Consider the following 22150-nt stretch of genomic DNA (forward strand, 5'->3'; position numbering starts at 1 on the left):
CCGCGTGCGCTCACCCTGTCTTCATTTTGTTCATGGGGAGGAAAAGACCAGCACGTGTGCTACTCTCCTCAGGTTTGTCCCACGACGTCAAAGGGCTTTACACACGGGGAAAAAGAGGATGGACGTGAGGTGAAAGGTACACATAAACAATGTATCTCGAAGAATTCCATTTCCTGGTAAGCAAAGTCCTTTTCTCCAACTGCCAAACCACTTTTCCACCGGGACTGTGGGTGACTTCAAAGCAACGCCTGTAGTCCCTGGAGGAGGGCCTCAAAAACTTGGGCAAACGATGGTGACTTTGACCACGTTTGTTGTGCGCTTTGAAGGTTTCTATGATTGTGTACACCTCGGTAAAGTCCTCTTTGGAATGTGTATGTTCAGCAAATATTGTGTACGCAGAGAAAGAGTCTTCAGGGAAGCCACCGCGCTTTGGTAGAGCGAGTCTCAGTCTCTGCCAAGTGGCTGCTGGCATTACCTTGGTTGCCAGTGCACACGCAGCACTGGGAGTCCACGAGAGCAGGTTCAGTAGGTTCGGAAGTGTTTGGTGTTCCCATCAACCCTTCCTGTGCATGTTACTCTTTTTGTCCCGTGTTTTCGCAGACAGGCTGTTCCCCTCCCTCTAAGCCACCGACATCAACTTTGTTGTAATATTGCTGATCCTGAATTCTTCCCTCAGGCAACATTCCTGATAATTTCAGTTGGTGTCTTAATTGTGTAAGAACTTCTGACCAAATAAATCATGCCTGATGCAGGAAAACCCCCCACAACGGCTAAACAACGCGGAACGAGGAGAGTTTCCTCCGTACAGAGATGTGCTGAGATAGTTTTTAAGTCCCGTGGGGTGCAGGAACATGCCCTCAAAGGACATGCTGGCGATGGAGGGAGCATAACGCTTCTCCTGACTATCTGACTATCAGAGGGAAATCTGGTCTAGCTACTGCTGAGAGGAGAGAAAAGCAGACGAGCCCTTCTCCCGTGACACTGTTGTCCCTGGGCCTTGCTACCAAAGTGCCTTTTTCTACAACTTCGGCCGCAGTGTTCGTATTCAGTAGACCCCCAACCCTGGCGTGCGTCTGGCAAGCTCGCCATGACGGAGTATTCAGGCTCCCGCAAGCGTGAGGGTAACGGCTTTGTTCTCCCGGGCGTCTATAGCGTGTCAGACGGTGCGCGGAGCCAAAGAGCAGAGAGGTGGGCCCCGCTGTTTCTTTGGAATTTGCATCCATTTCAGGAGGCAGAAAAATCAGAACCAGTTAACTCACCAAACGCAGAGAATCAGCTTTCGGGAAGGAGGATGGCACTGCTGAGGTAAGTGCTTCTCTCGTTTTCTGTTGGGGACAAGGGACAGACCCTATTTGCCTGACCAAAGTATCGCTGCCACTGGTGTTCTAGCACAAAATTCTCCTAGCTGGTAGCAGCAGGAGGTCAACAACGGACAGGCTGCTAATTGCCAATACACTTTCCCAAACTGTCCTCCCACCTATTTTGTACGATCCAGGCGCAAATAAATCATTTTCTACTCCCTTCCATGAACAGAAGTGAGGCAGAGTAAACAACCGGGTGGACTATCCCCTGCCAGGTGACAAGCTCTTGGTTTCTTTTTTCTTTTCAAGTGGCTGTTCACTGAGCTTTTTATGGTATTTCAGAGGTCACATAGGTTGCAGGGAATAATAAAGCCATTGATAAGAAAGAAGTTTGTGTCCTCATTCTCCCAACACCGCGAGACTGAAGAAGAACCACAGCTACGCCTCTCCGATTTCATTGCTTTTCTGGAAGGGCGTTTATTTTAGGCTTCTGTTCTGAAGAACCATTTTGAAGTCTGGATAAAATTCATGCCTAAAACTATTTACTCTTCTTGATATGATGTGAATAAGGCGAAGTTCTTCACCAGAGTATACCCCGTGACAAATAATGCCCTAGTAATTATGGGTGGGGATTTTCATGCGGTGACTGATGATGCCTTGGAAAAGAGCCATGGCACTGCGCATTCAGAAGCTAAGCTATCTAAATCCTTGCAGACCTCATTTATGCTTTTGGGAATATAGGACAGGTGTGGCAGTTACTAAACCTGGATACTTGAGAATTCACCTCTTATTCCCAGGTGTGGGCCATTAATTCTCGCTCAGACTTGTTCAGTTCTAACAAGTCTCTTTTGAACCAGATTTTATATGTTCACATACACAGACACGATACATAGCATTTTCCTTTCAGTCCGTGTATCTACTTTGTTTTTACTCGTCTTTAGCTATGCAGCCTCACCTGACCGAACATTTTACATACACAGGGCAGCAAACCCCAATATTAATCAGTGGGAGTCTACAAATCCCTGTTGCGTTCTGTAGATACCAGAAGACTCCCAGTTTGCGCTGTTTAGTACAATTACTGATGAAGCTCAGGTAAAACTGAAGCCAAGTCCCAGTGAAAGCCACAACGGCTATACCAATGTTAACTGGATCACTAGACAGCAGAGCAAAGCCAGAGAACGCTCACATACAAGCAGACGTTGATAAAAACTGTAAAACCCTGTAAAACACTGTAAAGGAACATGGCGCTCCTTCTTTTTGTTAGATGCCCTTCCAGATATGTGAGCGCTTGGGGGTAATGCGACACACCTAGAGCCTCCTCCCAGACCAGGCACTCTTCAGGGACACGCTTGATGTTTTCAAACTCAAATACCTACAAGAAAGCTTCTCATTCCCTATTCTGATATTTCCATAGAAGGTCACAGAGAGTAACCCCAGCCGCTTTGCTCACTTCAGAGACTCGTGGCTATTGAACGCTAATGTGTATCTGGTCATCTTTATTTAGTTAGAATACGCTGGTCGTCTTCTAAGTAGTCCTCTGGAATACTGTGAAGAGAGGGAATGATACGTGTTAAATTTTGAAAAAGCACACATTATTGTGACAGTATTTTTATGCGCAGAGAATTGTCACAAGATGACAAAGGATTACTCGGGGTATTGAGATAGCTGCCTACCTCCAGTCCCTCAAGAGGCCACTGCTGTAGCGGTACGCTTCTCGGGTCAAAGTGCATCTTCTGAAATGACAGCGTTATTGGAGAGCCTGGGTGGGTTTGGCTTGAAGCACAACTTCCTGAAAGCACGAGGGATAAGCATAGGCTGGGTAAGAGTTTCACTAAAAAATAAATTTATCATCAGCAAGTATTTTGTAGCTACGAAAGAGACGCCTCTGATACGTGACTGTTAAAGAACCCAGCCTACTAACCAGAATAACAGACGAAAAAGTGAGACTTGCAAAAATGGGCACACCTTTACCCATGCAGCTGGCTAATTCTAAAAGTGAGAGCTAAAAGTTCCTGATTAAAAAAGTTTAACTTCCCGATACTGGCCTGAAGCAAAAATACGGCAATTATGGAATTAAATCCCAGGACGCTAGATGAAACCAGTCCATCAGGCATGAAGTGCCAGTCCCCCACTTAAAACTGTAGAGGAAATGGGAACAGCTGTGGCTGGAGAGAAGCGTGGCACGTAACACCTATAAAAGTGACAGCCTGGGCTTCCAGTAAAAGCGATCATCGATACATTCGTCTTCTCGGACACGGTAAGATTCCTGTGTTCGCCTGATTCATTTTGCTACCACCCAACAGCCTGCTGAAGAGGTGGGGGAAGGAACAGCTGTCTCTTTTTTTTTTTTGTCCTCCTCCATTTAAGAAACATTCCCTTTATTCTGCTCATGTAATTGAGTTAATTTCTTTTCAGAAACCTGTATGAGTAACTCTGGATAGCTGGACAACTTTAATATTTTGATAACTGCAAATAAGGGAAGTAGTAGTAGAAGATGCAGAACTAGAAACTGGAAATACTTAGTTGCAGGACTTATAAGCTGCAGAGAGAAAGAACAAAGGCATTGGGGTTTTCCTGTAAATGAACTCCAGGCAGTGCTACAATAAAATGGATGTTTGCTATTAGGACAGAATGGCTCCTTTCTTTACTCAGTATTTTCTAGAACAAAAGCGCTGCAACTTTCCAAGGCTCTAGTGAGTCAGTGCTAGAATTAGAAGTCTGATCCTGAAATAGTGGTCACCACTAAGCAATATTTCCTCTCCTTTCCCCTCACCTATTCAAAAGGGCTACCTCTGACGAATCATCTATTAATAGACGAGGTTCTACCATTTAAATTATTAAATTGGATTGAAAAACCACTCAGAAATTCTGTGCTTAACGAGTATAAGCTTTCTGAAACAAAGAGGTATTCATAATGCTTTTTCTTTCTGAATTTTATTTTTTTGAAACATACCCAAATTCCTGATAAATGAAACTCAGCAATCCTTCTGCTTTCTGAAGCTTTTATAACCTCAGCTCTGCAAAATTTAGATTTCTAACAAGAGAATTTTGGTCTTGGTGCAGGTCAGTCCTGAATGCAAAAAGTAATTCCTGTAATTCCAAAATGCAAAGGCCACTAAGAGAAGGGAGGTTTGCAATAAGATCACTAGGGAAAACCTCTACTACAGACTTCTTATTTCTGGGATATTCCTGAATGAATGTCATCTGCTTGGTGATCGTAAGGAATGCAATCCTATACAGAGAGTCTTTCTATCCAGTTTTGAACAAGTCTAGGTTGAGAGAATAGGGGTAGCAGTTGCCAATAAAAGCTTTTATTCTGTTATAATGCGTTTGCCCTCAAATACATTAACACGCCGTACACCACAGCTTGGAATGGCGTGGTTTTACTTAAGGGGCCTATTTATTGCCCCTTGTAAAATATATCTACAAATACCTTTATTTTCCTCTCTTCTAAATCACTGGAAAGGAAATGACTGACTTTTCATCTAGAAGAATTCAAAGGCACGGATGTTAGACCAGAGGGAAAAGCAACACGGTACCATCATGTGTGCAAAGTACACCTTTAACAGAAATGGGCAAGTCTGAAGTGAAAAATCCGGTGGAGGCTCACCCATGAGGGAAATAGAGGCAAAGAACTGAATGCCTTCAGAAAAACTTATTTTTTAAAGGACTCGGGCACAACAGAAGTGATTCAAACAGCGACAAAAGAGTTTTCACACTGTAAGTGGAAGACTGGAGAGAACTTCTAAAATGTTTTGTAAGCGTTAAGGGAACATACTGCGTGGGTAATAAACAGGGACATTTACCGCAACGGGCTCCTCTCCCCTTTACACCTTCCGCCTCCAGTTCCCACAGTTTCTGTTCCCCAACAGCCTTTCTGCCTCTGTGATTTGCTGTAGATTACTTGAAGACGCTGAATACCCGTGTAATTTGCTTCTGGGACTGAACTCTTTTAAGAACCATGAGACTGGATTATGCACCTGAAAAGAAGATACTATTACAGTATTTTCTATAGCCGTATAGGTAGACTGTTGCTATAGGAACACACCCGGAACCGGGGTGAAAAGGACTCCATCCCAGCAGGGACCAGCCTGTTTGCAACACCCGACTCCAGAGCTACTGCACAGCTCACCCAACTTGCAAATAAGCAGGTAAAGGGTGTACTTCAAGGCCACATCTCAAGAGCCATGTATTTTTGTGATTACTTTTTAGATCGCTTCCATCACGTCCTATTTTTACCGTAACGCTGTGGGCACAAAAATTATCCTGCAAACACTAAAGTACACTGTCTGATGATTTTCTTCTAATAGGATACAATGCCAACCAAGCGCTGGAGCGCCTTATATGCGCGGAATTATATGTGAGCTTTAATGTTTAAAATAATCAGACTCTGTGAGAATTAGTTGGTCTACATTTTATTTTCTTCAGCTTTCTTTGATGAGGATTAATGAATGAATGCTCATAAAGTGCTCTAAAATCCAAGGAAAGCACTCTAAGAGCACACATTTACTTAACTATTGTGAGCAAAGGATAATGTTTAATGCTTACTTGGAATTTCTCTCTAGCCATGGATGAGATCCATCTCTCTAGATGGATGCGTCATTGTCACAGAAAATGTAACAGTTTCAACGCAGAAACAGAAAAACATTAGAGATGTTAAAGCAAATACTTGATGATTGACAAGGAAAAGTATCTTCATGGTAAGACAAGTAAAACTGTTTGCCCAGACTAATCCTCAGAATTCTTCTGCAAATGTGGTTTATTTTCCACAGGGCTTTACAAAAACAACAACAAACTCCCCACGCAACATCAGCCAGCCATAAAAATGGCAAATAGAAATAATTATATCTACGTTACCGAGCTCTGCATCTGTGTTTACAAATTTGACTCTTCTCACTTCTTTTGCAGACGTGAAACCTTTCCTGGAGCAGGTCTATGCGCTGAACTGGAGTAGCGCACGGCTTTGTACTTATTCCCTTTGCATTTAAACAAAAGCTACTTTTTCCTCACGAGCGTTTTCTCTGTCTGCACACCCAAACTTGTTCCAAACCTGCTTACCGTATAAACCGGCGATTTCAGAACTGCCCACCGCACAACACACACCTACCTACTGAAGCGCCCATTTCCCATTGAAGAGCCATAAACTCATCCCGCACACATACAACTTCAGACACGTGAGCATATGTATTTTTATACCGCGCTTGTTTCGACAGAACGAAGGTGATGTGAACCAAAGCGTCTGGAAAATATGATGGCCAAAAAGTTTCTGTACAGAAAGTATTTTATAATAACAAACACACAGCAGTGAAGCGGCACATCATCTTCCTATGACATTTAACTCCATGATCTAGATGTTTCCTGATCTGTCAGTGTTTTGCTTTTTGTTTGAAAAGGAAAATTAACTAATAATCTATGAGATTTAGGATGTTGCCGTAATTTCTGTTGTCAAGAGAACAGTTCAAATTTTTTATTCCATGCGTTTGGCATTCCTTCCCCCGTACCTCACAACACCCCACAGGGGCAAACCACGGCGCAGGTAGAATGAGATGGAAATACACCGCCAGGTGCTAATCAACAGCCCAGGAGCAATTAAGAGACGCCAATCAGGACGGAAACACACCACCATCTGCCCCCGGACCCGCGGGCCACCGGCCGAGGCCGCCCCCGCCTCCTCCCCTCCCTCACGCCCGGCCCGGGCCCGCCGCCCCGCACCGCCTCTCGGGAGGAGCCCCGCGGGACGCGCCGCTTTCCCCGAGGGGCGGCGCGGGGCCCCACAGGCCGCGGCGGGCACGGCCGCCCCGCTCCTCCCCGCCGAGCCCCGAGGCGGGCGGGGAGGCCTCTCCCCGTGGGCAGGGGGAAGATGGCGCCCGCAGGCAGGCGCCGCGCGGCCGTGGGGGGAAGGCCCCGGCGCGGCGGGCGGGACCCCGCGGGACTCGCGCCGTCCCCGCGGGGCGCAACACGCAGCCCACCGCCACCACGGCCTCGCCCTTTAAGCGCGCCGGCGGCCTGATTGGCCGCGCCGGCTGCCAATCCGGGCACCGATTGCATCACCCCGGCGGCCGGGCGGCCGCCGATTGGCCGGGGGGCGGGCGGAGCGGCGGGGTGTCGCAATCGCTGCTCGCCCGCGCGCCGCACGTTACTGAAGGAGGTTGGGGCCCGGCCCGGCCCCTCCCGCCGCCGCCGCCGCCGCCGCCGCCGCCGCCGCCGCCCGCTCCCGCCGCCACAGGTAAGCGCGGCCGCGCGGGGGGCGGCGGGCCGGGGCCGGGGGTTGCGCGGGGCCGGGCCGGCCCTCGCCCGCCTCCCCCCCTCGGCTGCCTCCCGCCGTGCGGCAGCGGGCGCCGCGCATGGGAGCGCATGATGCAATCGGCGGGCGGCCCCGGCTCCCCTCCCCTCCCCCGGTGAAGTCAGGGCTTGGCAGCGCCGGGCGCCCCGCACGGGCGGGGCGGGCGGTCCCCGGGGAGGGAGGGAGAGAGGAAGGGAGGGCAGGGCCGGGGGGGCCGGGCACGGTCCCCGCGGTGGCTGCGGCCCTGCCGGGCCTCCCCGACCCGCCGCCGGGGGAGCGGGGCCGCGCCGGGCCGGGCGCTGCGGGGAGGGTCGCGCCGGGCCCGGCAGCGGCGCTCGGAGCCCCGCCGGGACCCCCGGGACAGCCCCGGCCCGCCGTCGGGGCCGTGCTCCGTTAAGAAGCGGCGTCGGTGCGCTCGGCGGAGCTCGGGAACGGCTCGACCCATCTTCCCGGTTCCCGACGAGTTCCCGCAGCCGTAGGAACCGGCGCCGCGGCCGCGAGGCGCGGGCAGCGCTCCCCCCGGAACGCCTCCGCGGGCGGAGCGGAAACGCTCCTTTCGGAAAACTTTGGGACTTAAGGAATTGGTTCACCTTTAGAAATAGGTACCTCCGTTGTAGCTCAGTAGGCGGAGTCTGATCGATCCCCGCGTCCGGGACTGTCGGTGACTGTGTCATCCGCGCTGCGAGCCGGCCGTTAAGTCACGTACTTCAGGTGTTCCTAAGCACATTTTTTTAAGGAGCGCGTTTTTCTGGTAAGGTGTGTGGAAAAAAGGAGATTCTGAGAAAAATACGGGGAGGCGGTGTTGTGGGCTATGGCAGGAGAGGAGAGGTTGGAGTCCCAGGGGAGCTGTTGCCGTCCCTCCGAAGGGAGCGTTACCCTCGGCCCTCACGGGCGTGCGGAGAACCACTGGGAGCGGGTCCTGCCGGTGCCCCGCGCGCGTACGCCTGGAGTTATCCGCTGTCCTTCCGTGTACGGGGGCGTCTGGGTTTAGAGCCAGAGCCTACTGGGGAAGCCTGCAGAAGTCGGCGAGAAGGGAGACCACCTAGTGCTGTTCAGAGCGGGGCTGACCCTGCATTAGAGAAGGCAGCCGCGTCAATCCCCGCAGTACAGGCATCCCGACTCACGATCAGCATCAACACTCACGTCTCAGAAAAGGAGAGAGAAACGCTTTGTATTTTTTGCTGTTAAGTAAAAAATATACTGATTTAATTAACAAATTAAAACATGTCTTTTTTTTTTTTGCCAAAACAAACATTCAGAAATAATTTTTTTTTTTTTTTTTTTTTTTTTTGTGAAAGCAAAGATACTAAAGGCCTTGCTTTGCTCGGGAGTCTCTGTGGCCCCTGAGGAGTGCTGTCAGACAGTAAGAAACGTCTCTGCCTGAGGAGACACCTCTGAGTTACCAGCTATTATGCTGTAGTGGGTGGCCAGTTGGTGTCCTGGGTGGCCAGTTGGTGGCCCAAGGAGAGAACAAGGCAGTTCTAACTGGCCAGTGGAAACACTACCATGTGCTGGGTGGATCCAGCCTAGGGCTGTCGCTGAGCTCAAGCTAATGAGCAGCTTTATGGGAACAAGATGCTGGGAAAGTCGGCCGGCTCTCCGAGGAGCTGCCTCCTGCCGTGCCGGGGCTTTCTCCCATCCAGCAAGCCAACCTGTTTGCGGAGGGGAGCGGAGCAGCTGCGCTGGTGTGGCACGGTGTCCGAGAAACACACTCGGAGACCCATCTGCCTCCCCACCCTCGCAGCCTCTCCCAGTGGCAGCATCCTCTACCTCACCCGTCTTGAGACCAATGCCCCTTCCGTCTGTCTCCTGTACTTCTCCTCGCAGTGTTCCCTGTAGGATGCCCCACGGCACCTGTGGCTCTCCGGGATATCCTTCCCTCTCGGTGTTCTGTTGAAGAACTGACAGTTGGTAATAGCCTCCAAATAACCAGGGGGAAAAATCAGTTTCAAGCCTCAACTGTTACCGTTCCTGGGTTATCTGTGGTGCGGTACAGTTAGTGCTACTTGCTTTGCATAAATACTATTTGGAGCAGGACAGGAATCCAGGTGTCATCTCTCCCAGGTAAGAGTTCAGGCCACATTAGAGCGTGTCTCACTCAAGAAAGAGTTATTTGATACAAAATGGATCAGTTCCAGTGGGAAAGAATTGTGGGAGATCTGTTCTAGCAGGGCTAGAACGCTTGCTTGAGAGGTGTGACACTGGATCATCTTCTCTTCTCATATCCGTGTACTGCCCAACTAAAATATTCCATTAAAACTCCGTTTAATGGAACAAATAATTTTTCCTTTGACTTACAGGGGAATTTGATAGAGATCTGAAGGGAATGTTAAAGCAATATTAAATAGTTTCGATAGCACGGAGAAATAGCACGTGGAACCTGGTGATGCGAAGAAACTTGTTAGATGCCGGGTGGGGTGCCTTCGGGGGCAGGGGCCACCCTTGCGCTGTAGAATCTCATGAAGCACAAAAGGCCCATCGTGAAAATGGTATGGGTCACTTAACTGGGCTGCCCAGGTGAAGTCAGCAAGCACGGTACACAGGAGAGCGTTCTGTCTGACTTCGAAAAGATGCCAAAAATCAGCGGAAAAATCCAGTCGTCAAGAGGCAATCTAACAGAGCTGTATACTCTTTGAGGGCTACAGAATCCTGTATTTAAAAATAAAGCTGAGACAAAGGCAGTACGTGCTCCAGGAGGAGCAGACACTTGCATCTTGACTAAAAATGTCTGCGCACAGCGACTACAACTGGCCCTGCCAGTCTGCTCCTTGTGCACAGCGACGTCTTGGTAGCTGTATGTTCAGTTTAACCGCTGAGCCAAAGTGCTTACTTGGTCAGAGTCTAAGACTTAAATGCGCTTTGCAAAAGTTGCTTTAAGAGTTGAAATCAGGAAAATACTAAATAGAAAGGTTAGGCTGTATGTATATAGATTCAGCTACGCAGATGTCAAAAAGAGTTGACGGTCTCTTTCTGCCCTGAAAAACGAAAATGAAAAGATTTCTTGATAGGAGGGGTGTGGGTGTACACACACGTCTTCTTCACTTGTTTTAAGTGAGAAGACTTCTCGGTGACAGAAAATGTTAATTTTGAATAACATTCACACCAAACTGACTGGGCTTTTCCGTGAATTTTACTGAACCACGCTCTGCAGCTGCATCTTGTTCTGGCTCCCTCATTATGGAAGAAAATTTGGAATTGATGTAGTGTCCTGTCTACCAGGACATGTATCCTACTGTCTACCAGGACATGTATCCAGTAGTATTTTAACCTTTTTAAGGATACCCCAGCAGAAGGGAGAACAGCAATGCAGACTGCTGAGAAAGCAAACAAACAAGACCCGTAAACAGCTAACGAACCCCTGAGTTTAGGTGCTGGGCAGTGACACACAGCAGCTCGTTTACTAACACCTCACCACATCCGTCCATCCATCCCTCAGCCAGGGGCAGGAGCACAGTCACCTGTCTCCTCTGCTGTTGCTGGTGCGGCCGTGGTCCCGGGGCCGGACACTGCTGGCATGGGGCCGTTAGCGTCACCCGCTGCCAGCTACAACGGCGTGCTCTCCCAGCGGCTGCTCTGGAGGGTGGGTGGGCCAGGAGGTGTTGAACACTAGTCGTGCGATAACTGCACGCACGTGTGTGACAGAGCACAGGGCTGCGCCGTTGCAACGCGTCTGATCGCCGAGTAGGATTGTTTTATGCCACTTAGATACTGCTCTTTGACATGACGAGAAATTGACACCCGTTTGACTGATCACCGAGTACTTTTCACTGGAGCCATAGGTAGGTGTTTCAGGAACTTAGAACAACCCTGTTGCCCTTCCCCTCTTCTCTCCCAAACTTCTCTCCCAGATGTTTAGGAGGCCATCCCGAGAGATGGGAAGAGAAGGGGAGCAGCTGCTAGCCTTGCCAGGGCCGTGTCCCTGCGGCAGCTCTGGTGGAGTCCTCGGTGTGCCACCAGTAGGGTCAGGAGCAGGCTGACCTCAGCAGCGGGAGAACGTGAGTCAGGTGAGAGGGCGTCCTGCTCGTCAGGCCTGTTTGTCTGCTGGAAAGGAGCGTGGACAGTGACCCGTGCAGGAGCTACAGCAGGGGAAGGTATTTTGTGGACGAGTCAGCTGTGGCTGCTCTCCTCCTACGGGTGGCAACAGCCCCCTGTCTTTGCCGTGTAGTGATTCTCACACTGCCATCACGCTGCCGCCTTGTCCCACCTGCTCGTTACAGTGCCGTTACAGGCTGACCTGGTCTCACCTCCCTCGTGGTTGAAGGGGTTCCTTTAATGTCACTCAGTCACAGCCTTTGCAGCACACTACCTTTTCTCCATAGATTATTTTTTTCCACTCAGTACTAGCGAGACCTTAAAACAGTCATCGGTTTGGACATCATCTTCAAAAGCAAGTGCTGTGAGATGACTGAGGAAAGGTGGACAGTCCGAGCGCCCTCACTCCAGAGAAAAGGGAGGAATCGGTCTGTGCGTACGCCCAGAGGGATGGTCTGAAGAGGGCAAGGATCAGTCCTCCTGTTGGTCAAGAGTCAGGCTGTTAATAGGTTTAAGCTGCAGAAGGAAAACTCCAGTCTAAAAATTAAGAAAATTATATAACTGGAGGAAAAGTTAGACAGTGGAACCTGTTGCCAAGACAGAGGTTGTGAAACTGGAGATATTCAAGGCTAGGCTAGACACCCATCCATCAGGGATGGCTCTGGAATAACTGAGTAAAGCCAGTGAACAATGCAAACAGCTTGACTAGATGACCCAGTAACGGTCCCTTCCAATCCAAATACGTTCGAGAGGCTTCTGAAATGTAGTTGGCAGCTTGTCCGCTTCCAGCACAGTTGTGATGTGTTACTGCCAGATGTGCCATCAGTACCTTCTGCTGAAGGCAGTGGTGGATAAGGTCGGAGCTGAAGCCAGCACCTTTAATAGCATTTTCTTTTCCTACTAGGTTCGCCTTGCCCTTAATCCATGTGAAGACCTGTTGGAAACGCCTTCTAGAAACAGAACCGTCTTCAGTCTCCTAATAAATCCTGTTGTGTCCAAGAAGAGCCTGTCCAAATGAGCAAGACATCCCAACAGAACACCGCTACCGATGCGAACGGAGTAAGCGTGATTCACACCCAGGCACACACCAGCGGTTTGCAGCAGGTTCCCCAGCTGGTGCCCGTCAGTCCCGGTGGCGGAGGCAAAGCTGTGCCTCCGAGCAGACAGGGAAAGAAGAACTCCTTTGTGGATAGAAACAGCGATGAGTATCGTCAGCGTAGAGAGCGAAACAACATGGCAGTGAAAAAGAGCCGGTTAAAAAGCAAGCAGAAAGCGCAAGACACGCTGCAAAGGGTCAACCAGCTCAAAGAAGAAAATGAACGTTTAGAGGCAAAAATTAAGCTCCTGACCAAGGAGCTGAGCGTACTGAAAGACTTGTTCCTCGAGCACGCGCACAACCTTACAGACAACGTGCAACCTGTTGGCACTGAAACCACCACCACAAATCCGGAAAACAACGGACAGTAGACACAGTTGCAACTTCATGGAATGAACTCCCGAGGTGCAGCTTGTCTGCAACGCCCGCGCAGTAACCAAGTAAAAACTCTCTTCTTTTAACCACCATTTTGTGGAGGTTTTCTTCTTTTTGGGTTTAACACTGAAGATTTGATACAATTAAACCAGAAACTGCTTAGGGCATTTGTTTTAAATATTTTTCTCCTCTAACAAGATTTATGTAATAAATGCAAATCTAAATTCATAGTCCACAAGGAGCTCGGTGTTAGGGAAATAGCATTTTCACAGAAATGTTCACTTACCTTCTTATAGTTTGCATAGTGGGAGGAGTCCAGCAGGATGGTTCGCTGTAGTATCAGAAACTCGTAACTGGGTAAAATGCCTTTAAAATACCTTTTAGCGTATTTAAGCCCTTTTATTTTCTCCATTACAAATTACAAAACCACAAAGGCCGTGGAGGGCGTTTGCTTTCCTGTTTGGTAGACTACTTTAAATCTGTAGAGCAAGTCCTATAAAGCACCACTTCGGTCTTTCCTGTCCAGTTCTAGCTAACGGGGAGGGGGTAGCGATAGTGAGCTGGGATGCTTACTGACGTTTTCTAGAAAAATAGCAATATCCTACGATGATGTATAGAGGCAGCTGGCTTCCACACGGCACGTGAGGCCGACGCATGATGGACAAGAGGTGAAGCAGCAACTGACAAAGCCTTTCCAGCCTGTGTTCGCACTGCGCACATCGCGGCTGGGGCCTTACGACAACACCATTTCGGTTGTCAGAAAATGTCAAAATGCTACCAAAAACCTGCTCTGCAAAATTGCATTCTTGCAGGTACCAGGGAGGACAAAGCGTGGGGCTTGGCTGAGCAATGAGCAGGCTCCGACAGCATCTGTTCAGCCAGAAAGCATGGATCGCTGCTGGCTGAGGCCCGTCTCCGTTGTCATGGCTGTTCAGATTTGCAACCAAGAGCTGACAGAAATTCACAGTGAGGTTAAAAATAAATGGCCCTACTTTCAATAGCTGATTCAGTGGAATTTCTGTAGCCATCGTGCAGCTGTGTGAAGGAGTATCTTCGGTCTTGTTTTATTTTCGTAAAAGTTTTTCTATAGCAACTTTTTTAATGCTAGTGCTGAGTCTTTGCCATGATCCATAATGCCATGGTATGTACTATATTGAGGATTTAAACAATAAAAGTAAAGCAGGAACTTTGATGTAACCTTAATTTATTTTAATTTTAAAATATTTCGTTGATGGTATGGTTGTGTTACATTTAACCTGTGTGTCTGGCTAGTGGATTATTACTTTGTCTTAATTTCCCTCCTACACTACCTTTTTCCACAGATTATTTTGTAGGATGCTTATTTGCCTCGTATCTACTTGGGAAGAGAACTTGGATATTATCTCGATGAAGATGCTGTTAGAAAATGAAACCTTGAAAAGTTCTTTTTGAATTTAAACTTTTAATACACGCGGAAAACTTTTATGGATTGTTTTGGATTATGGTAGTCTTTTTACAAAGATACGTTTTTTGGTTCTAGCTGCAGCTTAAGTAGGTAGGGTTGAAATATCAGAAGCTAATAAAAACCTTTTGCTTCTAGCGCTGGCTTCATTTTTCCTTTCCCTTTTCTATTATTTCCCTCAAATGCAGAGGTGTCCACCTCAAACAGCTGTCTTCGAGAAATCAGCGCAACAGTCCCCATTCCCGTCTTCCACTCAGGTTTTTACACAATGGAAAGAATCAGAAACTCATTACAGTTTTGGCTGAATTCCTGATTTAACAATAAAAAAAAACAAAAGAAAATTTAAGACTGGAAATGTACTGCAGTTAAAGGGGGTGGGAGAGGGAGGAACAGAACACCAAAACCCAGAAGGAAAAAGATGAGCCGAGAGCATCTCATTTGTTACCTGTGCACCTGCTCTGGCGCAGGAGGTGGTCTCTTCCCGCTCGTCTGCGCTGAGAACTGGGACGGTGTGGCCCTGTTCTCCCGCGGTTGGTTTGCCAGGCTGACGTGGGATCCCCCCAGTGAGCAAAACAGGGGTGGGCTGGTATTTGTTTCCAATTTTGGTAAAAATGATTTCTTAAATCTGTCTGAGCGGGAGTAATGCTCTTCGAGATGCTCTGGAAGGTGACCGCTCCACCTGTTGATGCTCCTGACAGCTCCGCTTCCGCTTCCTTCTTGGTTAGAACCAAACCACTGAGTTATGCAAAGTCATTTGTTCGCACAGTGACATCTCTGGCGTAGCAGCCCGCGCTCTTGCTTTGCTTGCCTGGGGAAGCACGGAGGCTGTGCAGCACATCGGCTTCACGCGTGGAGCCATGGGCCCAAGGTCGTAACTTTATTATTTTAAACCTGCCCTTGGTGAGAGGTTGGTTGCAAGGACGGTGTACGTCTGCTATGCCAAGCCCCCTCCTGCCAGAGCTGCCGTCTCGGAGCCCCGAGGAGCGGGGGCAGAGGGGGCAGAGGCTGTGCTTTCCCGCTGCCCCACGTGGAGCCGCCCGGGCTGCGCGGCAGCAGAATAAACGCCTCCCTCTCAGCCCGCCACTGCGGGCTCAGCAGAGCACGGCACCCGGGCCGCCTGGACGATCCTCTCTTCTGCCTAAAGAAAGGCGGCAATAAACACACATCTACGGAAGAAAATTTCAGCGTAGGCTGTAGAAGTTCAGGTTATCCTTTTGACACATTTTCCTTAAGAACAACTGTAGTGTGTGACAGAACACAGTGCCCGTCACTACAAGGAGGAGTGTTACAGCTCCTTATTCCCGTTTTCTCTCTGTACCGCTAAGGGGACGGGTCTGCTCCAGCCTCTGCGGGCACCGGGAGGCTGCACCGCTCCGGCTGCGCGCTGCAGCTGCAGCAGCGGGACCGGTCTGGCCGACAAACCCGGAGCGCATCCGTCCCACCCCGGGGAGCTGCAGCGACTTAAATACACAGTTCAGCAGCGCTCGGCCCTTTCTGAGCACGCGAACTGGCTCAACGTAACGCGCTCTTTCTGTTACTTCAGTGCCGCTCTATTCCGGTCTGTTTGCACCGAGGGGAAAAGGCACTGGGAAAACATGATAGCGAATGGCCCGAAACATCCTAAGGTAGGCAAAAAGAAAGTTTGCCGTAACTGTATTTTCTCCCCGCTAATCATTTTAAGTGTAGTAAATATCCCTTTGCCTTTTTTTAAAGGCTTACTTCCCTGCCCACCCCCACTAATTTAGAAAAAAGTTCTCATTCACTTGTTGCTTAAGTGGATAAAAATTATCATAATTCACCAAGTTCGTGGGGCTGATGATGAAGGAAAATGGGAGAGGGTGCACCATCCCAGACCGAAACGCATCCGTGTCTCGGGCGAGCAACACGAGAGAGAAGCCGGTTACGTGAGGGAGTGCTTCGCCCCAGCACCGGCGGCAGGGTTTGTTCGCTGGTACATGTCGAAGCAGAACCAGTTCTGCCTCCCGCAGCGCGCCGCACTGCTCGACCCGTTCGGCAGGGGCAGAGCGGCTGTCTGCCAAGGCGAGCCACGGGCAGGGAAAGGCCCATGAACTGCACCGGGGTTACGGCTTCCTTGAAACGACTCCAGAACTCTCTTTTTTTTGAAAATCTGTGAAGGGTTACTTTAAAATAGAAACTGCTACTGCACGCAAGGAACAGCAGGTTTCGGAGAGCCCAACGCGGTGAGCAGGGGGTGTGCAGAGCACGCCAGAGGAAAGCAGCGGGACGTGGGGGGAACAAGGGGGAGGCCATGAGCGCCGGCGTGCACTGAAAAAACCTCCCGGGATTCAGGGGGAGATGAGTCCGGAGCAATGCCGGGGTAGTTTCTGCGTTGTCGTATCTGCAAAGCCACCGAAGCAAAGCGCGATGTCCTCCGCGCGAGCATGGTTCAGAGGTCCCTCGGAAGGAAGCATCGGCGCCGTTGCACCTACACCCTCCTCGCCCCTTCCCCTTCGCAGTCGAGACCTCCCACGCTTACCTCTTACAAACCAACGCTGAGCAACCTTTACAAAAGGTAAACAGGCTCATTTGCTAATATGGTGACACGAATCATAAGGAGTGAAGTCCCCCGGATTATTTCACAATGTGTTTCTTTAGTCTCCAACGTGCAGCTTCCTATTTAGCAACGGGCCACCGAGCTGTTACGAATACAGCGCAGGTTCTCATCACACACATCAGCCCAACTGGCAAAAAGATCTCTCTGTAGAGCAACAGGTTTGACAATTTTTACGGAATCTATTTCAGACCTCAGTCCAGCCCCAGGCGGGGGGCACACGGACGCAGTGGTTCCTGGCCCCGTCCAAGCCCCTGCCGTGCTGTACGCCCCGTGTAAGCCAGACCCCAAAGCTCACAGCTGGTCCCGCCGCCGGCACACCGGCCCCGGAGGTGAGCAACAGAGCCGAGATGATAGAGTCGGCCGATCCCTTCACAACGGGAATCCCTCCTCTGGCCAGCGGTGAGACCCAGAGAGGCCCCGCCATCCTGCTGGGGCTTCGCTTCCCCCGACACGGCAGAGGGATGCTCCGAACGGGCTTTGCAGACAAACTGCGCAACGGAGCCTGAAGACCAAACAGGAGTTTTGATGTGTTCATAAATTGAGCAAGATTATTTTTATGTAGTTACAGCAACTAGTGCTATTTCATGATGCAAGAAACGTATTTGTTGTCCTGCAGGCTGATGAACACCTTCAGTAAAGGAAGGCTTCTCTGGGTAATTTAAATCTTGCATGAATGGAAAGTCATTTTATGATCATTATTAACATGTTGTGGTGTATCCAAATAAAATGTACGTGACTTCATTCTGAACCGGCAAACACTGGACAGTTAAAAGCAACTCTATCATTCTGCGCAGCGTATGCTGCTGAACGACCCCGAGCCCGGCGGCAGAGATGCTCCCTGCTTCCGATTTCTAAGGCTCGTGAACGCCACAGCAATCCACAGTTTTGGGAAACAAACAGATGGACAAATCTAGTAAGAATTGGGCTGTGTGCGAAGGACCAGCACAGCCACCACCCAGAGCAGATAAATCCGGCTCATGAAGGGTCAAAGTTTCCAGAGCACAAACTGGTAGAAAGGTCAGATAAAGGAGCAGGAACAGGAGCAGAAGAGCGTAATGATCACAAAGTTGTGAGCACAAATGATGCCAAAGATGAATTTTAATAAAAATTGATTCTGCTTACTCCATTGACACTGAAATAAGATCTGTAAGAAAAATATAACTGTCATTATGTCCACCGAGTACAGCCCATTTTTCTTCTGTATTTTTCGCGTGTTTGTGATGAAGTTTCAAAGAGGACTTTGATGGTTACAATTGCTGACAGCGTTCAGATAATCCGTTTGGTATTGTAAAGCGTCTCAATCATCAAAATTCAGATTTAATTGCAAGATATGTCTGAGCTGGGGTCTGACAGGAGTCTAAGCCTCACCGATTACTCAGGTGGCACTCGGGAACGTAAACTGCCGACTGCAAGCAGCAGTGTTTGAGTTACCCGATACCCAGTGCTGAAGCCTTCTACCCTCATTTTTAATGAATGAATCATTCCGGCTAATAGCCTGCCTGCCTCTCTTGCTATTAAGAATTGGATACATTTTATTTTATATGCCGCAGCATTAAATCAGAACGATGAGTGATTAGTGTGAGACAGCAAGTACCACCCTGAAGTTTACTGCTTTTGGCTGGAGAGGCAGTCAAACGACTTGGCACCGCTTTGGCCTTCTGCCATGAAAGCCTCTATTTCTTCAACCGTACGTGGGACGCACGTCAGCAGCTCCATTCCAGTGGCTGTCACTGCGATGTCGTCCTCGATCCGGACCTGCCACAGAGAACACGCGGTTACCAAGGATTCGCAGCCGCGGAGGAGAAGCACATCAGGCGGCGACAGCAGCGGGAGCGCCAGGCGCGTTTCCATCTGCGGCGCTGATGCAACACCGGGCAGAGCAGCCCACGGCGAGCACCGGCACCACCGGCACCGCGGGCCCTGCGGGGCCCAATCCCCCCGGGCTGCGGGCTCCTGCCACCCTCCCGGGTCACACGAGCCCCACGGTGACCCGCGACACAGCAGCCCCGCGGGAGGTGGTGGCCCCGCAGGGGACTCAGGTGGTGCCTCTGCCACGTCGGGTGCACCAGGGACGGGCTGAGCGCGACGCCGCATCGGTGAGCTCGTGCTGCGCAATTACACGGGGCCAATTAGTCTCCCCCCGCCGACACAAGGAGCGGCAAACGAACGCTGTCCCCTGAAGCTGCTGCCTGGCGCAGGGCGTGCTGGGGACAGGTCCAGCAGCCGCCCGACGCCAAAGCGCCCGTTCCCGAAGCCGTCCCGCCGCTGAGCTGCTCTGCGCACTTAAACATCACACGCTCTTCTCTCTAAACACAACGAACTTTCAAAGGAGGAACTGCAACATGAAATAGCCCATAGCTGATATCCAACACACTGAATTTTGAGCTGATGAAAAAGGCCTAAGCGGGTCAGACGTTCCTTTTAAAATACAATCACTACATTTCAAATCATGCAAGGAAAAAGCAGATCCTCTCAGTTTTCCAGCTCTCGTTCTGTTAAAGTGACAACTATGCTCCGTTTCTGTTTGACTCTAATCTCTTCTTACCAGTAAATATGCCTACGCAGTCATTTCCCGTTATCTTATCTGAAAAATGTTAGTAAGTCACTAAGCAGCAATAAAAGCAATTTTAGTAAGGTGTAAATCCCACGGAACACAAACTCTGGGGACTCCCACCTTACAGTTGCTTTAATTGTTTCTGACCTCTTGACATTTTCAACTAAAAATAAAGCTGGTTAACATTTGTACTTCTGATTGCAAAATAATCCATTTGTTCAAACAGAATGAGTCATCCAGTCCTTATTAAACTGTTTAATGATGTCTTTGCCAGATTATTTCTTTTACTTGGTATCAAGTTAAGTGCATTATAAAGCAGAATTAAATACACAAACCCCGTTGAGTTCACACGTTTGGTTTGGACAGCTGTAGAGCCGAAAGCCGCGAGGCGCTCTATGCCCGGTGCGCCTGCGTGGCCGGTGCCCGCCAAGGAGATCGCCAACACACCCAACGGGTTGCTGCGCTCCACCAGATTTTACCAGGGTGGGTTTTTTGAGTCACCGCTTCGACGTTAGCCAGCTGAGCAACAAATAACCCAAGGACTCAGCGCGACGGTCAGGTTGCAGCTAAAGGTGAATCGTGCCCTCCGCCTGGCGCAGCCCCAGCAGCCGCCCTGCCCGGCACAGCCTGCCGCGGCACAACACCCCCGCCGAAGACCCGCCGGGACCAGGCGGACCAAGTGGCGGAATCCAGGGGACGGGTCTGGTGACACGGTAAAAGCCAAAGCACCACGTTGGCAAGCACACCCGTGTAAACGGAGCCGGGCACAGCGCTGCTGCGGAGAGCACAGATTAAGCCCGACCCAGAGCAGAGGCGAGGCCAGCCAAAGCTGGCGCTGCTCCGGCTCCTCAAACCTTCACCCGCTTGAGCTGAAATTCCCCAGTGCGTCTGCTACCAAGAAATATCTGCCACAATTCAGCTGCTTAACCAGTACAACTAGCAAAATAAAAGAAAAAAATTGTTGGTGTTCCCCAATTTGGTGTTTCATGCCTTCACCAGTCCCCCGGCGCTCTTGGAGGGGACGCACTGACTGGACAGCAGGGCAGATGAGAGCCAGACTAAGAGGGAGGGGGAAGAACAAGTGGGACAAGGTGTCGGTCAATGCTGTGTCCTGTCTGGGCCACAAGAGAAAATCAGGATGGAGAATCATAGAATCACAGAATGGTTTGGGTTGAAGGGACCTTAAAGCCCACCCAGTCCCACCCCCCTGCCCTGGGCAGGGCCACCTCCCCCCAGCCCAGGTTGCCCCAAGCCCCGTCCAACCCGGCCTTGAGCACCCCCAGGGATGGGGCAGCCACAGCTCCTCGGGGCACCCTGCCCCAGGGGCTCACCGCCCCCACAGGGAAAGATTTCTTCCTCATATCTAATCCAAATCTCCCCTCTTCCAGTTTGAAGCCGTTCCCCCTTGCCCTGTCACTCTGTGCCCTTGTAAAAAGTCCCTCCCCAGCTCTCCTGGAGCCCCTTTAGGGGCTGGAAGGCTGCAATAAGGTCTCCCCAGAGCCTTCTCCTCTCCAGGCTGAAGGAGGTGGGAAATGGAGCTAGAGTGAAGAAAGGAGCCGGGGGAAGGAAGATGCATTGAGGCGAGACAGGACTGACAAATAATGGACAGAGAGTTGGGGCTGGCTGAGGAGTCCAGGAAGGGAGATGCCGGTGGAGGTGTGCAGTGAGAGCCCTGGTGGAAGGGGGCACAGGGGGTGCTGGAGCCTCCTGAGCCGGGGAACTGAGAGTTACCAAACGGGGCAGGATGGGGAAACCCATCGGTTTGGAGTGCCACACACACACATTCCCTCGTCGTACAGGAGAAACATCGTGAGGAGATCATCCCATCAATCCACAGGTGGGGATGGCTGTGAAAAGTGGGAGAGGCCGCCCGGTTGCACCAGCCCCATCACCATCGGCCGCTCAAACGGTCTCTGGGATGTAGGTGGAGGTGCACAGACCCACCGCTCCTAGGAAAGCTCCCGCTCCTTCCCCGGGATCTACCGTTTCTCCGCCTGGGTGGATCTCCCCCGCAGCGAGTGCTTGCCCAGACAGAGAGGACAGACTTCTCACTCTCAGTGCGCGTTTTTCCCTTACCTAAAAGCAACACAAGTGCAGAGGAACACAGGTTCTCGAGGGGGAAGACATTTTGCATTCGCTCTTTTCCTTCACGCCCTCCACACTCTACCCCGAGCTCAAGCTCAGCAGCAGCAGCAGCGGCGGCTTCGGAGGACCTGCGGAACCTTCCCTACAGGAGAGCCCGGCACTGGGTCCTGTCGTCCGTCCAAATGGACAAAAGATGCCGGGTCTGCCTGGCAAGGCTCGCTGGCTTGGGACTGCCTCTCCCAGTGGGGGACAGCGGTTACGAAACTGGCTCCCAGAGCTGTCCCTGTCTGCAGGCTCTTTGTTCCGCAGTGCTGCTTGGTTCAGGGCTACGGAGTGGTTTGGAATGGGACACGGCTTAAAGGCACAGCAAAGCGAGGTGCGAGGTTGGCCGCACCAGCAGCCGTCAGG

At 50.6% G+C, this 22150-nt stretch overlaps 2 protein-coding genes across 3 annotated transcripts in view; one reads left to right on the forward strand and one right to left on the reverse strand.

Moving 5' to 3' along the window:
* The first annotated feature begins 7471 nt into the window (after positions 1 to 7471).
* On the forward strand, positions 7472 to 14665 carry CEBPG (CCAAT enhancer binding protein gamma). Of its 2 annotated transcripts, none has more exons than XM_082489594.1 (2): positions 7472 to 7527; positions 12521 to 14665. In XM_082489594.1, exon 2 carries the CDS (start codon positions 12631 to 12633, stop codon positions 13081 to 13083), a length of 453 nt encoding a protein of 150 aa, XP_082345720.1. In that variant the 5' UTR covers positions 7472 to 7527; positions 12521 to 12630; the 3' UTR covers positions 13084 to 14665. The 2 variants fall into 2 exon arrangements, with proteins under 2 accessions (XP_082345720.1, XP_082345721.1); XM_082489595.1 differs by lacking the exon at positions 7472 to 7527 and adding an exon at positions 11447 to 11588.
* Positions 14666 to 18189: 3524 nt separating this feature from the next.
* The window catches only part of PEPD (peptidase D), a gene marked incomplete at its 5' end in the record, with an annotated part of 154238 nt that continues 150277 nt past the window's right edge, over positions 18190 to 22150 (reverse strand). Inside the window, one exon of the mRNA XM_082489271.1 lies at positions 18190 to 18858. Coding sequence (XP_082345397.1) covers positions 18709 to 18858 — 150 coding nt within the window. The 3' untranslated portion in view covers positions 18190 to 18708. The remainder of the gene's footprint in view (positions 18859 to 22150) is intronic.

This window comes from Vanellus vanellus, assembly GCF_965231255.1.
Source record: "Vanellus vanellus genome assembly, chromosome: 12".
Lineage (NCBI taxonomy): Eukaryota > Metazoa > Chordata > Aves > Charadriiformes > Charadriidae > Vanellus > Vanellus vanellus.

What these genes read in the sequence shown, in the direction of transcription:
- CEBPG (XM_082489594.1), top strand. Translation starts at nt 12,631, where the DNA reads ATGAGCAAGACATCCCAACAGAACACCGCTACCGATGCGAACGGAGTA.